This window comes from Neolamprologus multifasciatus, chromosome 22 (assembly GCF_963576455.1).
Source record: "Neolamprologus multifasciatus chromosome 22, fNeoMul1.2, whole genome shotgun sequence".
In the NCBI taxonomy this organism is placed as follows: Eukaryota; Metazoa; Chordata; class Actinopteri; order Cichliformes; family Cichlidae; genus Neolamprologus; species Neolamprologus multifasciatus.
In genome coordinates, this window is record NC_140459.1 from 2,184,768 (window position 1) to 2,206,339 (window position 21,572).

Here is a 21,572-nt window from a genome sequence, read left to right on the forward strand (position 1 = left end):
TATTTTCTCTGTAGCTGAACACACCCAGAGAAAGCTTCCAGCTGTGGGCAGCAGCTGCTTCAGAGTGTTTGAAGTGACCCTGGGAGTGCTGTATCTGCTGATTCTGGCTGGAATCTCAACACGCTGTGAGCAACTTTATTTATCATGTTAGATTTGTGATTTTTAACATTTTAAGGGAAATTATTTGATGTTGTTGACCTGATTCTGTTTACTTCCTGTTCTCTCTTCATGTTACAGTTAGAAACAGTCACTCTGCAGAGTTTTCTTATATATGTTACACTACTGCTGAAATATGTTCACTACCTACAGGCTGGTTAAAAATGTGCTGGGGCCCAGCTAACTGATGGGATCTACACTAAATTAAATTAACTAAAGACAAGCTTGAGGCTATCGTGGCTCAAGAGTTGGGAGTTTGCCTTTTTTGGACAGTCTTGGTTGTTGTGTCCTTGCAAGACACTTCCCTCTGGTGGTCAGAGGGCCCGGTGGCGCCAGTGTCTGGCATCCTCGCCTCTGTCAGTGCGCCCCAGGGTGGCTGTGGCTACAATATAGCTGGCATCACCAGTGTGTGAATGACTGGATGTGTAAAGCGCTTTGGGGTCCTTAGGGACTAGTAAAGCGCTATACAATACAGGCCATTTACCATAACCCTTTAACATTAGTAGGGATGGGTATCGTTTAGGTTTTATCCGATACAGTACCAAACTGGTACTTTTGAAACGGTGCCGGTGCTTAAACGGTGCTCGAACCGGTGCTTTAAGAATGGAGAACACAAAATATGTCCAAAAACCTCTCATGTTCAGCTGTTTTTTTGTAAAAAGATAACAATGTTAGCCTTTTCTGCAGCTATAGAGGATTTATGGTATTACTCTTGGCTGGAAGCAGTGCTTAAACAATGGAAAAAACAGAAACTTTGTCCAAAAACCTCTCATGTTTAGCTGTTTTCCACTTTTTCTTTGGTCATTTTAGCCTTTTTGGCCAGGGTGAAGGGAGTATCTGCCATCAAACAAGAAGACAGCCGCATGTAATGGTGTTTGCTAGTTCACCTTACATGCATTAATGTAATAACGTGGTTAGCCTACTCAACGTAAATTACACACGAACAACATTAAGCTACTCACGCAGAGAAGAACGGCTGCTGCTGCATCATCATCCTCATCATTTCTGCTACACTGGCAGGGCTAGGGGCCAGGACTCTCCTCTTCGGGTTTTTGGGGGATGTTGCTAACTCCGGGTCCGATAACAGGCACCACACCTGCAGTAGATGTGCTCGGTGTGAGGTCTCGCAGCAAGCTATCAAATACGGCGCATTTCTCGGCTTTTAACAAAATGCTATGCGTCGCCAGGTGTTTCATCAGATTTGAGGTGTTACCTCCTTTGCACAGTATCACAGTATCAGCTTAAAGCACTTGTTGCAGGCTGCTGAGTTTGCATCTTTTGCTGTGAAGTACAGCCAGACTTTGACCGCTTCGCCTTGGGCATTTTTAATCTGTAGCTCTGCTCTAAAAGAACGTACGTACCTGGACCCGCCTACTATCCTCGGAAACATAAAATGTTTGGCTAGAATCCAAAGCGTATGACATCTTAGGAAAAAAAAGCACCAAAATAAAGCACCGAAATGTGCGCTGCATTTCAGTCTGGTTACTACCGTTTATGTCAGAACTGGTGCCATATTGGCACCGGATACCGGTACCCATCCCTAAACGTTAGTGGCTAACCACCAGCAGCTAAAGCTGAGGACACACTGGAAAGGATTCACTCGTCACGTATCACTTTGAATATCACAGCTGGCTCCAGTTTTATGTAACTAATGTATTTAAAACAAAATCATATGTCAGGCTTTATGTGCTCTCATATGTAGTCGCTTCGATCTCTGTCTCTACCTGGAAGTAGAGAAACATTACTCTTCAGTTCCCATCGTGCTGATTTTGAACATTATGGAATTTAAGTCATGTATTAAGTCATGTACTAACAGAGACTTGGAGGAGAGAGACCTAATATTTAATAATCCACATTTCACTGTTTTACTCTTTGGTTCAGATGTGGATACTGTATTGTTCTTTCTTTGTGATTTTTTTATGTTTTAGTCATTTTTTGCTGGTTTTTTGTTTGTTTTTTGTCTGTTTGGGAGTTGACACAGTCTCTATGGAGATGGGTTTTTGTGTGTGTGTGTGTGTGTGTGTGTGTGTGTGGGGGGGGGGGTAACAGGAGGAGGGAAGCTGCAGAGAGGCGTGTAACACTGCAACTCTGCTTCCTGGTCCCAAATCTGGATAGCCATGGTCTGGGGCATTTACTAAATTTGTCTATATTTCTAGAAATGAGAGCTGCTCCATCCAAAGTGGAGGAGTGGGAACAAGACCAGGTTTCCTCCAGAAGGTTTGCCAGGTTTTTATGACGCCCACATCGTTTTTTGGACACCACTCAGACAGCCAGCAATTTAAGGAGAACATGCAGCTAAACATGTCACTCCTGGTCTGATTGGGGAGGGGACCAGAGAAAACTACAGAGTCGAACATTGTTTTGGCAAAGTTACACACCAATTCAATATTGATTTTAGGGACCTCCGATTGGCGTAACCGGGTGTCATTACTGCCGACGTGAATTATGATTTTACTGAATTCATGTTTACCCTTCCCCAGCAGTTTTACATTTCCTCAATGTCGCCTGCTCTGGTCCCTGGAAGACAATTGACTATGGTTGTTTGTGTCTCTCGCTTCACATGTCTGAGAACAGAATCACCAATTACCAGAGTTTGACCCCTGCTGGGTGTTTTGCTGAGTGGGGAAAAAAACCCGTTAGACACAGAAAAAGCTGGTGGTGTACCTGGGTATTCTATTTAGGACTACACTTCCTCCTCACCGTCACCCAGCCATCTTGTTTCCCCAGCTGCTCGGGGCAGTCTGCCGTGGGACAGCTACTAGGGCCAACGCAACCTGTGGCTGCATCGGCTACATGGCCATGTCTAGCTACAGATTTTTCAAGGGTGTGAAGCCGAATCTCCAATTCAATGATCCTGGCCTCCAGAGCTGCAAATAGGCTACAGTTATTACAGGTATCATTACTGCTAAAGGAGGTTGAGGAGTAACTAAAATTCTGATATAATGAGCAGGAAAGTGCAGCAGGGACGGGTGAAGAGGCCATGCTGGTAGCGAGTTGGCTACGAGCTAAGCTACGCTAAAAAGTAAAGACACAGTGAGTGAATACTGTAAATATAATTAGCGTGTTGTATATGTATGTATGTACATATGTATATATCGGGCGATCGTGGCTCAAGAGTTGGCAGTTCGTCTTGTAATTGGAAGGTTGCCGGTTCGAGCCCCGGCTTGGACAGTCTTGGTCGTTGTGTCCTTGGGCAAGACACTTCACCCGTTGCCTACTGGTGGTGGTCAGAGGGCCCGGTGGTGCCAGTGTCCGGCAGCCTCGCTTCTGTCAGTGCACCCCAGGGTGCCTGTGACTACAATGTAGCTGCCATCACCAGTGTGTGAATGGGTGGATGACTGGATGTGTAAAGCACTTTGGGGTCCTTAAGGACTAGTAAAGCACTATATAAATACAGGCCATTTACCATAACAGGAACAGGAAGTGATACTCAGAGAGGGCGAACACCAAGTGAAGGACAACCCAGAGGAACCTTCCGTGGTTCTTGATTTAAGTGGTTGTAAATTTTTTTCCTATTCATTACACATGTCCCAAAATTTAGTACATGAAGAATAAACCAATTTCAGGAAAAGAGTGAATTTGAGATGTGTTAATTTAGCAGTTGCATGATTTTTAACTTGTAAAATGGTCAAAATCACACACTTGTTTGTTCTAGAGGTCATTCTGTGTTTGTGGTTAGAAACATCCACACTGCTTTCTAACAGGACCACAGACTCAGAATCCTCCTTCACTCCAGAAGGGCTCTTTCAGATGTGCTACACTGGGTGAGTGTAGCACAGTGCTGTGCCTCCTCAAAAACACAGGCGGCGCCATGAGCAGGCAGCGGCTGATTTTTTTTGTTTTGTTTTGTTTTTTTTCAAGACCGAGGCACGATGCGTACCACCTACAATAGACAATTTCTGATCAGAATCAGTGAAAAGAGCACAATTTCCATGACTAATCTGCCGACAGAGAAACTTCGGAGTCTGGGTTTGTTAACTCCCCCACCGCCCACTGAGGCAGCGAGACGCTTTGCACGTAAACAAAAGCGAGGAAAGCGTGTCGGTGCTAGCGCTAGGCTAAAGGCTAACCTGTTCGGCCGGGCACTTCCATCCATCCCGCTCTCCAGCGTTTGCTCCCTGGACAGTTAAATCGATTATCTTTGGCTCCAGCATTCGACCCAGCATGTTTTCATCCTCACGGAAACCTGGTTTCCTGAGGAGCTGAACAAGTTCTACGCATGGTTTGATGCACTGAACAACACACAAGCAAAGAAAGCCATGCCCACCACCACCGACCATACCATCTCTCTGCCTGCAGCTGACCTGAGGAGAACTTTCACCAAGGTCAACCCACGGAAAGTTGCTGGACCAGACAACATCCCAGGTTGCGTGCTGAGAGACTGTGCTTGTTTGTTCTAGAGGCCATTCTGTGCTCTTCAACTGGCAGGGAGGTTGTTCCATCTTTGCAGGAGTCCACTCTGCAGGTGGGGGAGAGACATAGGAGAGGTGGAGAATAAACTTAACCTGGGTGTCTGTGTCTTGTGTAGTCTGGGAGATGATTGAATGTTGGGGTGGGTACAGTTTCCTCTGTGGTGGGGTGGGGTGGGCTGCCCCGGGTCCTGTGGGGCTTGGCGGTGCTGCTGCCGTAGGCCCCGGTCTGGATGGGCCTGGGCTCCCTTGCCTTGGTGGATACCAGAGGACAGGGGTGCCTATTGGGGTCATCGGGGGAGCTGGCCCTAGGGAGGGACACCCTCCCCTCCCTTCTTTTCCTCCCCATCCCCGGCTGCCTCCCTCTTCCCGCTCCACCACACCCACCCACACAGGTAGGGCTTTGGGGTGCGGGTGTGTCACCAGGGTGCAGGGGAGACATTCCCCCCCCCTCTGTCCTCTTCTGGCCACCTGTGCCTCAATTTTATCTCACAACTTAGACATCCACATTACTTACACTCTCATAACACACACACATATATATATATATATATATATATATATATATATATATATATATATATATATATATATAGGGCCTTGAGGGTGGGCACGCTAACGGCGTCCAGTAGACGGTCTGTGTATTCAAACCTACCTCTGGCGCCGGTGCCCACCTCTCAATTTTAAATCCATGTAGACATTGAGGGTTCTCGGGAGGGGCCGTGCTAACACCTGCTGCTCTCTGGCAGCAGCACCATGCTCTCCCTTGTTTTAAATACACTTTAGAGCAACACGCAGCAACACTACACTTGAGCGGGAGGAGGAGGGTATGGGGTCTTAACACACCCCCGTTCTCTGCTAGCCATCGGGGCAGGGGGGCTGGGAAGAGATGCTGGATGTCCGATTGGCCTCCCTGCTGCTGCGGAGCCTGGGGCGGTCTGCTTGCCTCCACCCCGGAGGGAAGGGTAACATCTCTTGGGTCTGGGTGCCGTTTCCCCCTCTGGGGGCGAGGATACCTGGACCCGGGGTATAGAGTATGTTTGGGGAGTGTGATTGTGTGTACATGTCCATTTACGTTTATTCCTACGTTGGGTGAGTGCTGAGTGTTTGTATATGTGTGCATGAGGATGGGAACACTTGGTGTTCGCTCGCTCGCTCTGTGGTATAGTATCGCTTCCTGTTCCTGCTCAAACACAGTGGTGTTTCTGAGTAGCTTATTTGCTTAGCAGTTTAATTAACAACTTTTAAATACATTCTTTTTTCACAGTATAATCTTCACGTGCTTCATCCGAAGCACACTTTCTGTGTACTCACTACCTAATTTATAGTATTCACTCACTGTCTCTGTACTGTTTCGCTAGCTTAGCTCGTAGCCGACCCGTTAGCACCATGGCTACTTCACCTGTCCCTCCTGCACTTTCTTGCTCATTGTGTCAGATGTTTAGTTACTCCTCGGCCTCCTTTAGCAGTAATGATATCTGTAACAAATGTAGCATATTTGCAGCTCTGGAGGCCAGGATTACTGAATTGGAGACTCGGCTTTGCACCCTGCTCTCACCCTTAGCTAGCCAGGCCCCTGTAGCTGGTGCAGCCGAAGATAGCGTAGGCCCCGCTAGCTGTTCCCCGGCAGACCCCAAGCAGCTGGGGAAAGACGGCTGGGTAACGGTGAGGAGGAAGCGTAGTCCTAAACAGAAGCCCCAGGTACACCACCAACCCGTTCATGTGTCTAACCGTTTTTCCCCACTCGGTGACACACCCGCCGGGGGTCAAACTCTGGTAATTGGTGATTCTGTTCTCAGACATGTGAAGCTAGAGACACCGGCAACCATAGTCAATTGTCTTCCAGGGGCCAGAGCAGGCGACATTGAAGGAAATTTAAAACTGCTGGCTAAGGGTAAACGTAAATTCAGTAAAATCATAATTCACGTCGGCAGTAATGACACCCGGTTACGCCAATCGGAGGTCACTAAAATCAATATTGAATCGGTGTGCAACTTTGCCAAAACAATGTGCGACTCTGTAGTTTTCTCTGGTCCCCTCCCCAATCAGACCAGGAGTGACATGTTTAGCCGCATGTTCTCCTTAAATTGCTGGCTGTCTGAGTGGTGTCCCAGAAACGATGTGGGCTTCATAGATAATTGGCAAACCTTCTGGAGGAAACCTGGTCTTGTTAGGAGAGATGGCATCCATCCCACTTTGGATGGAGCAGCTCTCATTTCTAGAAATATCGACAAATTTATTAAACCCCTCAAAACATGACTATCCAGAGTTGGGACCAGGAAGCAGAGTTGCAGTCTTACACGCCTCTCTGCAGCTTCTCTCCTCCTGCTACCCCCCCAAAAACCCATCTCCATAGAGACTGTGTCTGCTTCCAAAAAGACAAAAAACAAACTAAAAACCAGCAACAAACAACTTAAACAATCACAAAGAAAGAACAATACAGTATCCACATCTGAACCAAAGAGTAAAACAGTGAAATGTGGATTATTAAATATTAGGTCTCTCTCCTCCAAGTCTCTGTTAGTACATGACTTAATAATTGATCAACAAATTGATTTACTCTGCCTTACAGAAACCTGGTTGCAGCAGGATGATTATGTTAGTTTAAATGAATCAACACCCCCGAGTCATTCTAACTACCAGAAATCTCGAAGCACAGGTCGAGGGGGCGGTGTGGCAGCAATTTTTCACACCAGTCTATTAATTAATGAAAGACCAAGACAGACTTTTAATTCATTTGAAAGCCTGATGCTTAACATTGTCCACCCCAGCTGTGAAACTCAGAAACCAGTCTTACTTGTTATCATCTATCGTCCACCTGGGCCTTACACAGAGTTTCTGTCTGATTTCTCAGACTTTATATCTAATTTAGTTCTGAGCTCAGATAAAATAATTATTGTGGGTGATTTTAACATCCATGTAGATGCTAAAAATGACAGCCTCAACATGGCATTTAATCTGTTGTTAGACTCAATTGGTTTCTCTCAAAATGTAAAAGAACCCACCCACCACTTTAATCACACTCTAGATTTTGTTTTAACATATGGCATAGAAACTGAACATTTAACAGTGTTTCCTGAAAACCCTCTCCTGTCTGATCATTTCTTGATAACATTTACTTTTACAATAATTGATTACGCAGCAGTGGAGAGTGGACTTTATCAAAGTAGATGTCTTTCTGAAAGCGCTGTAACTAAGTTTAAGAATATAATCCAGCCACTGTTATCATCGTCAATGCCCTGTACCAACACAGAGCAAAGCAGCTATCTGAACGCTACCCCAACAGAGGTCGATTATCTTGTTAATAATTTCACCTCCTCACTACGTACGACTCTGGATACTGTAGCTCCAGTGAAAACTAAGGTCTCTAATCAGAAGTACCTGACCCCGTGGTATAATTCTCAAACACGTACCCTAAAGCAGATGACTCGTAATCTGGAGAGGAAATGGCGTGTCACAAATTTAGAGGATCATCATTTAGCCTGGAGAAATAGTTTGTTGCTTTATAAGAAAGCCCTCCGCAAAGCCAGAACAGCTTACTACTCATCACTGATTGAAGAAAATAAGAACAACCCCAGGTTTCTCTTCAGCACTGTAGCCAGGCTGACAAAAAGTCAGAGCTCTTTTGAGCCAACCATCCCTTTAACGTTAACTAGTGATGACTTCATGAACTTCTTCACAAATAAAATTTTTATCATTAGAGAAAAAATTACCAATAATCATCCCACAGATGTAATATTATCTACAGCTACTCTTAGTTCCATTGATGTTAAGTTAGACTCTTTTTTTCCAATCGATCTTTCTGAGTTAACTTCAATAATTACTTCCTCCAAACCATCAACGTGTCTTTTAGACCCCATTCCTACAAAACTGCTCAAAGAAGTCCTGCCATTGATTAATTCTTCGATCTTATATATGATCAACCTATCTCTAATAATCGGCTATGTACCACAGGCCTTCAAGGTGGCTGCAGTTAAACCTTTACTCAAAAAGCCATCTCTAGACCCAGCAGTCTTAGCTAATTATAGGCCAATCTCCAACCTTCCTTTCATATCAAAAATCCTTGAAAGAGTAGTTGTCAAACAGCTAACAGATCATCTGCAGAGGAATGGTTTATTTGAAGAGTTTCAGTCAGGTTTCAGAGTTCATCACAGCACAGAAACAGCTTTATTGAAGGTTACAAATGATCTTCTTATGGCCTCTGACAGTGGACTCATCTCTGTGCTTGTCCTTCTTGACCTTAGTGCAGCATTCGATACTGTTGACCATAATATTCTATTAGAGCGATTAGAACATGCTGTAGGTATTACAGGTATTGCACTGCAGTGGTTTGTATCATATCTATCTAATAGACTCCAATTTGTGCATGTAAATGGAGAGTCCTCTTCACACACTGAGGTTAATTATGGAGTTCCACAGGGTTCAGTGCTAGGACCAATTCTGTTTACATTATACATGCTTCCCCTAGGCAGCATCATTAGAAGACATAGCATACATTTTCACTGCTATGCAGATGACACCCAGCTCTATCTGTCCATGAAGCCAGATAACACACACCAATTAGTTAAACTGCAGGAATGTCTTAAAGACATAAAGACTTGGATGGCCACTAACTTTCTGCTTCTTAACTCAGATAAAACTGAGGTCATTGTACTCGGCGCTGAAAAGCTTAGAAATATGGTATCTAACCAGATTCTTACTCTGGATGGCATTACCTTGGTCTCCAGTAACACTGTGAGGAACCTTGGAGTCATTTTTGACCAGGATATGTCCTTCAACGCACATATTAAACAAATATGTAAGACTGCGTTCTTCCATTTGCGCAACATCTCTAAAATTAGAAATATCCTGTCTCAGAGTGACGCTGAAAAACTAGTTCATGCATTTATTACTTCCAGGCTAGACTACTGCAATTCATTATTATCAGGATGTCCAAAAAACTCACTGAAAAGCCTTCAGTTAATCCAAAATGCTGCAGCAAGAGTACTGACAGGGACTAGAAAGAGAGAGCATATTTCTCCTGTTTTGGCTTCCCTTCATTGGCTTCCTGTTAAATCCAGAATTGAATTCAAAATCCTGCTCCTCACATACAAGGTCTTAAATAATCAGGCCCCATCTTATCTTAATGACCTTGTAGTACCATATCACCCTATTAGAGCACTTCGCTCTCGCTCTGCAGGCCTACTTGTTGTTCCTAGAGTATTTAAAAGTAGAATGGGAGGGAGAGCCTTCAGTTTTCAGGCCCCTCTTCTGTGGAACCAGCTTCCAGTTTGGATTCAGGAGACAGACACTATCTCTACTTTTAAGATTAGGCTTAAAACCTTCCTTTTTGCTAAAGCATATAGTTAGGGCTGGACCAGGTGACCCTGAATCCTCCCTTAGTTATGCTGCAATAGATGTAGGCTGCCAGGGGATTCCCATGATGCATTGAGTTTTTCCTTTCCAGTCACCTTTCTCACTCACTATGTATTAACAGACCTCTCTGTATTGAATCGTATCTGTTATTAATCTCTGTCTCTCTTCCACAGCATGTCTTTATCCTGTCTTCCTTCTCTCACCCCAACCGGTCGCAGCAGATGGCCGCCCCTCCCTGAGCCTGGTTCTGCCGGAGGTTTCTTCCTGTTAAAAGGGAGTTTTTCCTTCCCACTGTCGCCAAAGTGCTTGCTCATAGGGGGTCATATGATTGTTGGGCGTTTCTCTGTATCTATGAAGCGCCTTGAGGCGACATTTGTTGTGATTTGGCACTATATAAATAAAATTGAATTGAATTGAATTGAATGCATGTCTGTGTGTGTGTGTGCCTGTTTGTCTGTGTCTATATGTCAGGTCGGGTCTTAGACTCCACCTCTCTGGGAACTCCCAGGCCCTCCAAGTGTGGAGGCCTATCTCCCCTCACCACACTCCCTGCCGGTGACTGATGCCCTCAGGGGTCGGTGCATTGTTGGTTCTTGGTGTCTGGGGCTGGGCGCTCAGGTCATGTGCCAGCTCACTCCCGGTGGCTACTTGGCGGGGCCTGGCGCCTGCTGCTCGGTCAGGCCTCTTCCGGGCCGCGGAGAGCCCTCGGGCCTCCGGCCTCTGTGCCTGCGGCTCGGTTCACTCTGGCACAGCTGGCTGCCGGCGGAGCCGGCGGGCACGCCGGTGCAGCCCCCTCTAGTTTCTGCCTGGTGGCTACTGGGTGACCCCTCGTCTGGGGATCCTCAGCCCTTCCCATGAAGGTGGCACGGATGCCCCTCCGGTGGTCCTCCTTGGGCTCTTGCACTCTGGGGCCTCTGGATGTCTGGGGCCTGGATCTCCCCCATGCCTGCTTCATGCCCTGGGGGACAGGGCTATGGCTCTCTACATCCTCTTGCAGACCATTACATGGGGAAACCATTTGAATACAAGCGCGCCGATCCACACAGGTGTGCACACGGGTGTTCGCTGTTCGTAGACTTGAATCACACCTTTCTTGGCTGCTACTTCAAAGCACATTGTGCGCTGTCTGTCCTGCGTGCTGCACAACAACGTTCAATATTTGGTATTTGCTGCTGTTTACACTTAGCTAGATTAATGCGATGGTGTTGTGTATAGTATGTTGCTTTGTTTTGTTTTTGTTTTTTTTTGCTTGTTTTCTACTCTTTTTCTCTCAACAGGTGATCCCGGAGATATTTTTTTTCCCCCCCTTTCTCACTGTCCCTCTCCCCTTCTGTTTTTCTTTTCCTTCCTCTTTCTTTCTCCCTTTCCTATCCCTCACTCATGTCTGTCCCGTCTGTAACAACTGAAAATAAAATAAAATAAATAATAAAAACAAAGGTTGATCAAATGGACCAATACGGCAATGCCATGATGATCCATTTGGCAAAATAAATCCATTGGGTATCCTTGTTGGTCTTCAGACAACAATTCTGACGACTAAAGAACCAAATGGGACAGGCAAAAAAAAAAAAAAAAAAAAAAATAGAGGTCATTCTGTGTTTGTGGTTAGAAACATCCACACTGATTTCTAACAGGACCACAGACTCAGAATCCTCCTTCACTCCAGAAGGGCTCTTTCAGATGTGCTACACTGGGTAAGTGTAGCACAGTGCTGTGTCTCCTCAAAAACACCGGCGGCGCCATGAGCAGGCAGCGGCTGATTTATTTTGTTTTGTTTTGTTTTTTTTCAAGACCGAGGCACGATGCGTACCACCTACAATAGACAATTTCTGATCAGAATCAGTGAAAAGAGCACAATTTCCATGACTAATCTGCCGATGGAGAAACTGGGTCTGGGTTTGTTAACTCCCCCACCGCCCACCGAGGAAGCGAGACGCTTTGCACGTAAACAAAAGCGAGGAAAGCGTGTCGGTGCTAGCGCTAGTGTTACAGGTACCGGGTGGCAGCACCTGTAGACAGCTATATATGTGTCCTGTAAACAGGAAAGAAATGATCAGACAGAGAGACGTGGCTTGCCGTTTCCTGAATACTCCGCCATTATTTATTCAAATTCACAATTATGCACTCCTTTTATTACTTTTACAGTATTACAACTGTGTATTTACTTATTCTTAACATAGCTCACACATTCTCCATATATGTTACCAACTGTTACCAACTAGACTAAAGGGAATTAACACATTCCAATGTCATTAACATGACCAATTTTCTTGTAAGACTTGGTTCAAAATTAATTTCAACAGGACAAATCTATAAATCTCAAATAGTTTGAAAGAATGGTGTAATCAGCACCATCTTGACATGTGCACTGAATTCACGGAAACACTTTATGGCAGAAAACAAGATACTAAAACAATACAGAATAACGGTGGAGCCGATCGCTAACATCACAGAGCATAGGAGGTGTGCGACCCAAACTAACATGATAACCATAGCATGCTGCTAAAGCCGTAAGCAAATACTTACAAAAGTCTAATTTACTGTAATACACAATGTTGTACGCTTTCACTTTCCAACCGTAATGGTTAATCTATGCATGGATGTGATTGCTATTATATTCTGTTTTGGGCACGATACGAACCTGTAAACAGGAAAGAAATGATCAGACAGAGAGACGTGGCTTGCCGTTTCCTGAATACTCCGCCATTATGAGAAAACGGCGCGGAGCATGCGCCTCAGGCTGCTAACAACAGGCCAAACCATGGTCTCATACTGCCACCTACTGGTATAAAAATGGAGCGTCCGCTACAACTATCCCAGGGTAATTACCAAGTTTCCTGTTAAAATTACAGTAGTTATTTAGGGCATTCCCATAAAGGAGATATCACTTACATTGAAAGTGAAATTACTTAAATTAATTCACATAAATGTGATCACACATTAGTGGGTATCACACTAGGCTAAAGGCTAACCTGTTCCGCCGGGCACTTCCATCCATCCCGCTCTCCAGCGTTTGCTCCCTGGACAGTTGAATTGATTATCTTTGGCTCCAGCATTCGACCCAGCACAAAGTTAAGAACTTTTGTGTTTTCATCCTCACGGAAACGTGGTTTCCTGAGGAGCTGAACAAGTTCTACGCATGGTTTGATGCACTGAACAACACACAAGCAAAGAAAGCCATGCCCACCACCACCGACCATACCATCTCTCTGCCTGCAGCTGACCTGAGGAGAACTTTCACCAAGGTCAACCCACGGAAAGTTGCTGGACCAGACAACATCCCAGGTTGCGTGCTGAGAGACTGTGCTGATGAGCTGGCCGATGTCTTCACAGACATTTTCAATTCATCGCTGAACCAGATGATCATCCCAGCATGCTTTAAGTCCACCACCATTATCCCGGTGACAAAGAAATCCTCAGCATCCTGCCTGAATTTCATCGCCCTGACCCCCATCATCATGAAGTGCTTCGAGAGACTTGTCATGGCACACGTGAAAAGCAACCTCCCCTGCTCACTGGATCCACTGCAGTTTGCATACTGGCCGAACAGGTCGACCGAGGATGCTATTTCCACTCCACTTCACCTCACCCCTATGTCAGAATGGTGTTCATTGACTTGAGCTCAGCATTCAGCACCATTATCCCCCAAAAACTGTTTGACAAACTCAGCAAGTTGGGACTGAGCACTTCTCTCGGCTACTGGATACTGGATTTCCTGTCAGAGAGGCCTCAGTCCATCCGAATCGACAACAACACAGGAGCTCCTCAGGGCTGTGTTCTCAGCCCACTGTTGTTCACGCTACTGACACACGATTGCACCGCCCTACACAGCTCGAACCAATCATCAAGTTTGATGATGACACAACCGTGGTTGGACTCATCAGCAGCAACACAAAGTCAGCGTACAGAGATGAGGTTCAGCAGCTGGAGTTCTGGTGCAGCAAGAACAACCTGTCACTGAATGTGGACGAAACCAAGGAGATGATTGTCAACTTCAAGAAGACTCGCTCCACCCACACACCACTCAGCATCCACGGTTCCACGTAGAGACTGTTAACAGCATCAAGTTCCTGGGAGTTCACATCTCAGACGACCTCATCTGGACCACCAACACCACCTCCATCACCAAAAAGGCCCAGCAGCGCCTCCACTTCCTGAGATGCCTGAAACAGGCCAACCTCCCTCCTCCCACCCTCACCATGTTCTACAGGAGCACCATAGCGAGCTCCTGACCAGCTGCATCTCCGTGTGGTTCGGGAAACTGCAAAGTCGGCGACCTCAGCCAGCTACATCGGATCGTCAATGCAGCTGCCAAGATCACTGGAACGTCTCTCCCTCTGCTACAGGGCATCTTTCACAAATGCTGCATCAGTATGGCCTCCTGCATCATACTTGACCCCTCCTCCCATCCGGCAACCGCTATCGCAGCATTGGGGCCTGATACTCCAGACTGCGAGATAGCTTTTTCCTGCAAGCCATCAGATTCCTGAAATCACTCATACTGTAAACTCTCAATGGTGGCCAGCGCGGGCGGCCACGCAACGGGAGCAGGCAGCGACGTGGCGCCATCGGTGGGGAGAGCTGCAGGACCAGACAGAGCCCCACCTGCAGAGAATCAAGGATCTGGTGGCATTTAATCTGTTGTTAGATTCAATTGGTTTCTCTCAAAATGTAATGGAACCCACCCACCACTTTAATCACACTCTAGATCTTGTTTTAACATATGGCATAGAAACTGAACATTTAACAGTGTTTCCTGAAAACCCTCTCCTCTCTGATCATTTCTTGATAACATTTACATTTACAATAATTGATTATGCAGCAGTGGAGAGTGGACTTTATCAAAGTAGATGTCTTTCTGAAAGCGCTGTAACTAAGTTTAAGAATATAATCCAGCCACTGTTATCATCGTCAATGCCCTGTACCAACACAGAGCAGAGCAGCTATCTGAACGCTACCCCAACAGAGGTCGATTATCTTGTTAATAATTTCACCTCCTCACTACGTACGACTCTGGATACTGTAGCTCCAGTGAAAACTAAGGTCTCTAATCAGAAGTACCTGACCCCGTGGTATAATTCTCAAACACGTACCCTAAAGCAGATGACTCGTAATCTGGAGAGGAAATGGCGTGTCACAAATTTAGAGGATCATCATTTAGCCTGGAGAAATAGTTTGTTGCTTTATAAGAAAGCCCTCCGCAAAGCCAGAACAGCTTACTACTCATCACTGATTGAAGAAAATAAGAACAACCCCAGGTTTCTCTTCAGCACTGTAGCCAGGCTGACAAAAAGTCAGAGCTCTTTTGAGCCAACCATCCCTTTAACGTTAACTAGTGATGACTTCATGAACTTCTTCACAAATAAAATTTTCATCATTAGAGAAAAAATTACCAATAATCATCCCACAGATGTAATATTATCTACAGCTACTCTTAGTTCCATTGATGTTAAGTTAGACTCTTTTTTCCAATCGATCTTTCTGAGTTAACTTCAATAATTACTTCCTCCAAACCATCAACGTGTCTTTTAGACCCCATTCCTACAAAACTGCTCAAAGAAGTCCTGCCATTGATTAATTCTTCGATCTTATATATGATCAACCTATCTCTAATAATCGGCTATGTACCACAGGCCTTCAAGGTGGCTGCAGTTAAACCTTTACTCAAAAAGCCATCTCTAGACCTAGCAGTCTTAGCTAATTATAGGCCAATCTCCAACCTTCCTTTCATATCAAAAATCCTTGAAAGAGTAGTTGTCAAACAGCTAACAGATCATCTGCAGAGGAATGGTTTATTTGAAGAGTTTCAGTCAGGTTTCAGAGCTCATCACAGCACAGAAACAGCTTTAGTGAAGGTTACAAATGATCTTCTTATGGCCTCTGACAGTGGACTCATCTCTCTGCTTGTCCTTCTTGACCTTAGTGCAGCATTCGATACTGTTGACCATAATATTCTATTAGAGCGATTAGAACATGCTGTAGGTATTACAGGTATTGCACTGCAGTGGTTTGTATCATATCTATCTAATAGACTCCAATTTGTGCATGTAAATGGAGAGTCCTCTTCACACACTGAGGTTAATTATGGAGTTCCACAGGGTTCAGTGCTAGGACCAATTCTGTTTACATTATACATGCTTCCCTTAGGCAGCATCATTAGAAGACATAGCATACATTTTCACTGCTATGCAGATGACACCCAGCTCTATCTGTCCATGAAGCCAGATAACACACACCAATTAGTTAAACTGCAGGAATGTCTTAAAGACATAAAGACTTGGATGGCCACTAACTTTCTGCTTCTTAACTCAGATAAAACTGAGGTCATTGTACTCGGCGCTGAAAAGCTTAGAAATATGGTATCTAACCAGATTCTTACTCTGGATGGCATTACCTTGGCCTCCAGTAACACTGTGAGGAACCTTGGAGTCATTTTTGACCAGGATATGTCCTTCAACGCACATATTAAACAAATATGTAAGACTGCGTTCTTCCATTTGCGCAACATCTCTAAAATTAGAAATATCCTGTCTCAGAGTGACGCTGAAAAACTAGTTCATGCATTTATTACTTCCAGGCTGGACTACTGCAATTCATTATTATCAGGATGTCCAAAAAACTCACTGAAAAGCCTTCAGTTAATCCAAAATGCTGCAGCAAGAGTACTGACAGGGACTAGAAAGAGAGAGCATATTTCTCCTGTTTTGGCTTCCCTTCATTGGCTTCCTGTTAAATCCAGAATTGAATTCAAAATCCTGCTCCTCACATACAAGGTCTTAAATAATCAGGCCCCATCTTATCTTAATGACCTTGTAGTACCATATCACCCTATTAGAGCACTTCGCTCTCGCTCTGCAGGCCTACTTGTTGTTCCTAGAGTATTTAAAAGTAGAATGGGAGGGAGAGCCTTCAGTTTTCAGGCCCCTCTTCTGTGGAACCAGCTTCCAGTTTGGATTCGGGAGACAGACACTATCTCTACTTTTAAGATTAGGCTTAAAACTTTCCTTTTTGCTAAAGCATATAGTTAGGGCTGGACCAGGTGACCCTGAATCCTCCCTTAGTTATGCTGCAATAGATGTAGGCTGCCGGGGGATTCCCATGATGCATTGAGTTTTTCCTTTCCAGTCACCTTTCTCACTCACTATGTATTAACAGACCTCTCTGTATTGAATCGTATCTGTTATTAATCTCTGTCTCTCTTCCACAGCATGTCTTTATCCTGTCTTCCTTCTCTCACCCCAACCGGTCGCAGCAGATGGCCGCCCCTCCCTGAGCCTGGTTCTGCCGGAGGTTTCTTCCTGTTAAAAGGGAGTTTTTCCTTCCCACTGTCGCCAAAGTGCTTGCTCATAGGGGGTCATATGATTGTTGGGCTTTTCTCTGTATCTATGAAGCGCCTTGAGGCGACATTTGTTGTGATTTGGCGCTATATAAATAAAATTGAATTGAATTGAAATTGAATCGCTGAGCCAGATGATCATCCCAGCATGCTTTGAGTCCACCACCATTATCCCGGTGCCAAAGAAATCCTCAGCATCCTGCCTGAATTTCATCGCCCTGACACCCATCATCATGAAGTGCTTCGAGAGACTTGTCATGGCACATGTGAAAAGCAACCTCCCCTGCTCACTGGATCCACTGCAGTTTGCATACTGGCTGAACAGGTCGACCGAGGATGCTATTTCCACTCCACTTCACCTCTCCCTCTCCCACCGGCACAAGAAAGACACCTATGTCAGAATGGTGTTCATTGACTTGAGCTCAGCATTCAGCACCATTATCCCCCAAAAACTGTTTGACAAACTCAGCAAGTTGGGATTGAGCACTTCTCTCGGCTACTGGATACTGGATTTCCTGTCAGAGAGGCCTCAGTCCGTCCGAATCGGCAACAACACAGGAGCTCCTCAGGGCTGTGTTCTCAGCCCACTGTTGTTCACGCTACTGACACACGATTGCACCGCCCTACACAACTCGAACCAATCATCAAGTTTGATGATGACACAACCGTGGTTGGACTCATCAGCAGCAAAACAAAGTCAGCGTACAGAGATGAGGTTCAGCAGCTGGAGTTCTGGTGCAGCAAGAACAACCTGTCACTGAATGTGGACGAAACCAAGGAGATAATTGTCAACTTCAAGAAGACTCGCTCCACCTACACACCACTCAGCATCCACGGTTCCACGTAGAGACTGTTAACAGCATCAAGTTCCTGGGAGTTCACATCTCAGACGACCTCATCTGGACCACCAACACCACCTCCATCACCAAAAAGGCCCAGCAGCGCCTCCACTTCCTGAGACGCCTAAAACAGGCCAACCTCCCTCCTCCCACCCTCACCATGTTCTACAGGAGCACCATAGCGAGCTCCTGACCAGCTGCATCTCCGTGTGGCTTGGTAACTGCAAAGTCGGCAACCTCAGCCAGCTACATCGGAACGTCAATGCCACTGCCAAGATCACTGGAACGTCTCTCCCTCTGCTACAGGGCATCTTTCACAAACACTGCATCAGTAAGGCCTCCTGCATCATACTTGACCCCTCCTCCCATCCAGCAACCGCTATCGCAGCATTGGGGCCTGATACTCCAGACTGCGAGATAGCTTTTTCCTGCAAGCCATCAGATTCCTGAAATCACTCATACTGTAAACTCTCAATGGTGGCCAGCGCAGGCGGCCACGCAACGGGAGCAGGCAGTGACGTGGCGCCATCGGTGGGGAGAGCTGCAGGACCAGACATAGCACCACCTGCAGAGAATCAAGGATCTGGTGGCACTTAGTGGAATACATTTTAAAAGTAACCTTCCCAACACTGGAGATGACAAAGTTTACTTTGACTTTGACTTTGACTTGACTTTGTTAGCTGGGATCATCATCCTGTCCATATGCTGTAAGATAAGATACGACCTCTGAACTTCTCCTGCAAATGAATGTATGACTGATACTGAATCCCAGCAGCCAACAAACATGCTTCACAACCAGAACGTGTCCCTCTGCCACAGCAAATACAGGAAGTACATGAAGCCAACACAGAAGCAGCAAAAACTGCAGTTCCTTTAATGACCACTGGAGGCTGATGCTGAAAGCGAGTCAGTCCCCACAGACTCCCATGTTAAAATGAGCACCTTTGCTGCATTAAAAACATGTTTCCATTCAGGACCAAATGAGTTTTGGTCTCTAAGGATAGTTTCCTCTTCATAAAGACTGCACGGTGGCATTTTAAATGGAATTCTCTGATCAATAATATGAGCTGCTGTGTGGTACAGCCTGACCAACACGTTGGTTTTGCTGACTGAGCTTCTAGTATTTCATGAGTCTGTTACTTAGCACTGATTAGCAGGTGTGTGTCTGTGTGCATGATTCCTGGCTCATATCTTGTGTGTGTTGTGGAGGTGGAGTGAATGTTCTTGTTGTTCCTTCAAACTCTTCACTCAACACGGTGATTCTGTGATTATATCAACAAAGCAGACAGGCAGCAGCATCTGCTGCAGACTGATGCAGGTGCAGTCACACTATGTTAGACAGTGGCCGTCTGTCATTGTGCGACTAGTTAGTTTATTTGGTGTATTAAACAGCTAGCTAACAAGCTAATGTTAGCTCCATTCATCTAAAGTGAGAATAAAAAAGTCCATCTGGGAAAGTGGAATGATTTGAAATTAATTTCCTGTTTTGTTGCATTTCTAACCAGATATTTTAGTGAGTTTGGAAAAAGAGCAGCTGCAGAAAGAAGTGAAGCTGAAGGACAAGATGGAAGGTAAGAAACTATTAATACTTAATAAAGTTGGAGATGACTGTATTTGAAAGTGGGTTAATTTTATGTTTTAAATCAGGTTCTTGTGTAAAGATAATCTGATAAAAAGAAACAAAAGAAGTTACAGCTGCAGACCTCCCAAACTAACATAATCAGGAGAAAACTGTTCAAAGTCAAAGGCAGCTCAGCCCTACAAACTATCAGGTTAGGTTTTCCAGGGTGTGGAGGAAGCTTCAGGACCCAAATGCAGAACATGATGGACAAATGTTAAACACAAAGTGTGTTTATTCCAGGAAAATACAGATGGTCCGGAAACAAGAAACAAAAATCCATGAGGTACAAGAAAAACAGACAAAAAGAGTAGGAACAGCACAGCTAGTGAGACGACTGGACAAAGGGCGAGGGAAACAATGGGAACCGCGTACCCGTGTGTACGTGAGTGAGTGTGCATGTAGGTGTGGGTGTGTCGTAACAGTCAAAGCACTGTTTGTGTGTCTGTATACGTGACTTCCTGGGGTAAAAACACAAAAAGGTGTAAAACACACATAAACCTAACTGAAACTAACGTAACAAATTCAATTTCCTCCCCATGATTCAGAAAACATAAAACATAAAAAAACATCCAAAAATAAAATGTGTTAATGACATTAACATCACAATAGCTCCACCTAGTGGTGAAACACTAGCATTTCAACAGCTGTTACACTGATGTTTGGTAGATATTAACTGCAGCCATTACAGAGCTGCACAGGTGTGGCAGGTTGGAACAAGGAAAAGCTGAATGACTCCTCTGCAGACGGCGGCCATCTTGGCTCTTTATGTAATCATTAGGCTGCATGTTGGTGCACCAATCACAGCAGAGTACCTGCACATGCCCGTTATCATCCTCTCATTCAGTCACAGCTGAGGCACAGCATGCAGAGTTTTGCATGAAGGACAGAAAAACACAGCAGTTACACAAAATGACACAAATATGACGACAGTCATAAAAACAGGTCAAAGTTCAGTCTGTTACTGTATCATAGACACTTATGCTGTGTGTGCTGTATGAGATGCTGCAGTCAGTCAGTGTGAGTCTTCAGCAGTCTGAGCTACAGGATGGGATCTTGGCTGCAAATGAATGTATGACTGATACTGAATCCCAGCAGCCAACAAACATGCAGCTTCACAACCAGAACGTGTCCTTCTGCCACAGCAAATACAGGAAGTACCTGATCACATGGAAAAACCTTTGATATGAGGAAGTGTTGAAGCCTCAGAGCAGCTTTGACTGAATGTAAAAAGACATATTTTCAGTGAGAACAGGCACATGTCACATGAGTCAGAATCTATTCTTTCAAAGCATATAGATAACATCTCTGACTACAGGTGTAGAAATGCTGTTTGATTCTTCACCTTCTTCCTCCACACTGAGAACAATTATTTTGAATCTTGTCAGTGGTTTTTGTTCACAGTTGATACGTATTTAGCTCATCAGATTTCCTGTAGTTCTAACACCTCCACCCACAGGACATGTTAAAGAACAATGGCTGCAAGTTTCTGACTCTTATTGATATTTGACAAAGCAGAGGAAGAAGATTATTTCTGTTCAATGTTTCACTCATTTTATTTTATTTTATTTTATTTTGATTTCACTGAAATATTTCAGTTGGTTGGAGTAACAGTCAGTTACAGAGCCGTTATGATGAACTGAGTAAAAACCACAGTCAGCTACAGGAAGAAGTGAAGAAGCTGAAGGAGAAGATAGAAGGTAATAAAGTTTGAATAACTAATAGAAAACATCAGTGTTACACAGTGATAACCTGATTGTGTCTTTGTTTTGAATCCTAAATGTTTGATGCTGTGTAACAGTTTCTCTGTATAAATGTAAGTTTCAGTTAATTATGAATAAGAGAGAAAACCTGAGTTT

The 21,572-nt window shown here is 44.8% G+C and overlaps 1 protein-coding gene and 1 pseudogene across 1 annotated transcript in view; one reads left to right on the forward strand and one right to left on the reverse strand.

Annotated features, from left to right (window-relative positions):
• The window catches only part of LOC146492548 (CD209 antigen-like protein C), a 48,598-nt gene that overhangs the window by 1,369 nt on the left and 25,657 nt on the right, over positions 1–21,572 (forward strand). Inside the window, exons 2-3 of the mRNA XM_085149218.1 lie at positions 15–125; positions 19,601–19,666. Coding sequence (XP_085005344.1) covers positions 15–125; positions 19,601–19,666 — 177 coding nt within the window. The remainder of the gene's footprint in view (positions 1–14; positions 126–19,600; positions 19,667–21,572) is intronic.
• LOC146492549 (uncharacterized) lies at positions 2,198–3,564 on the reverse strand (annotated as a pseudogene).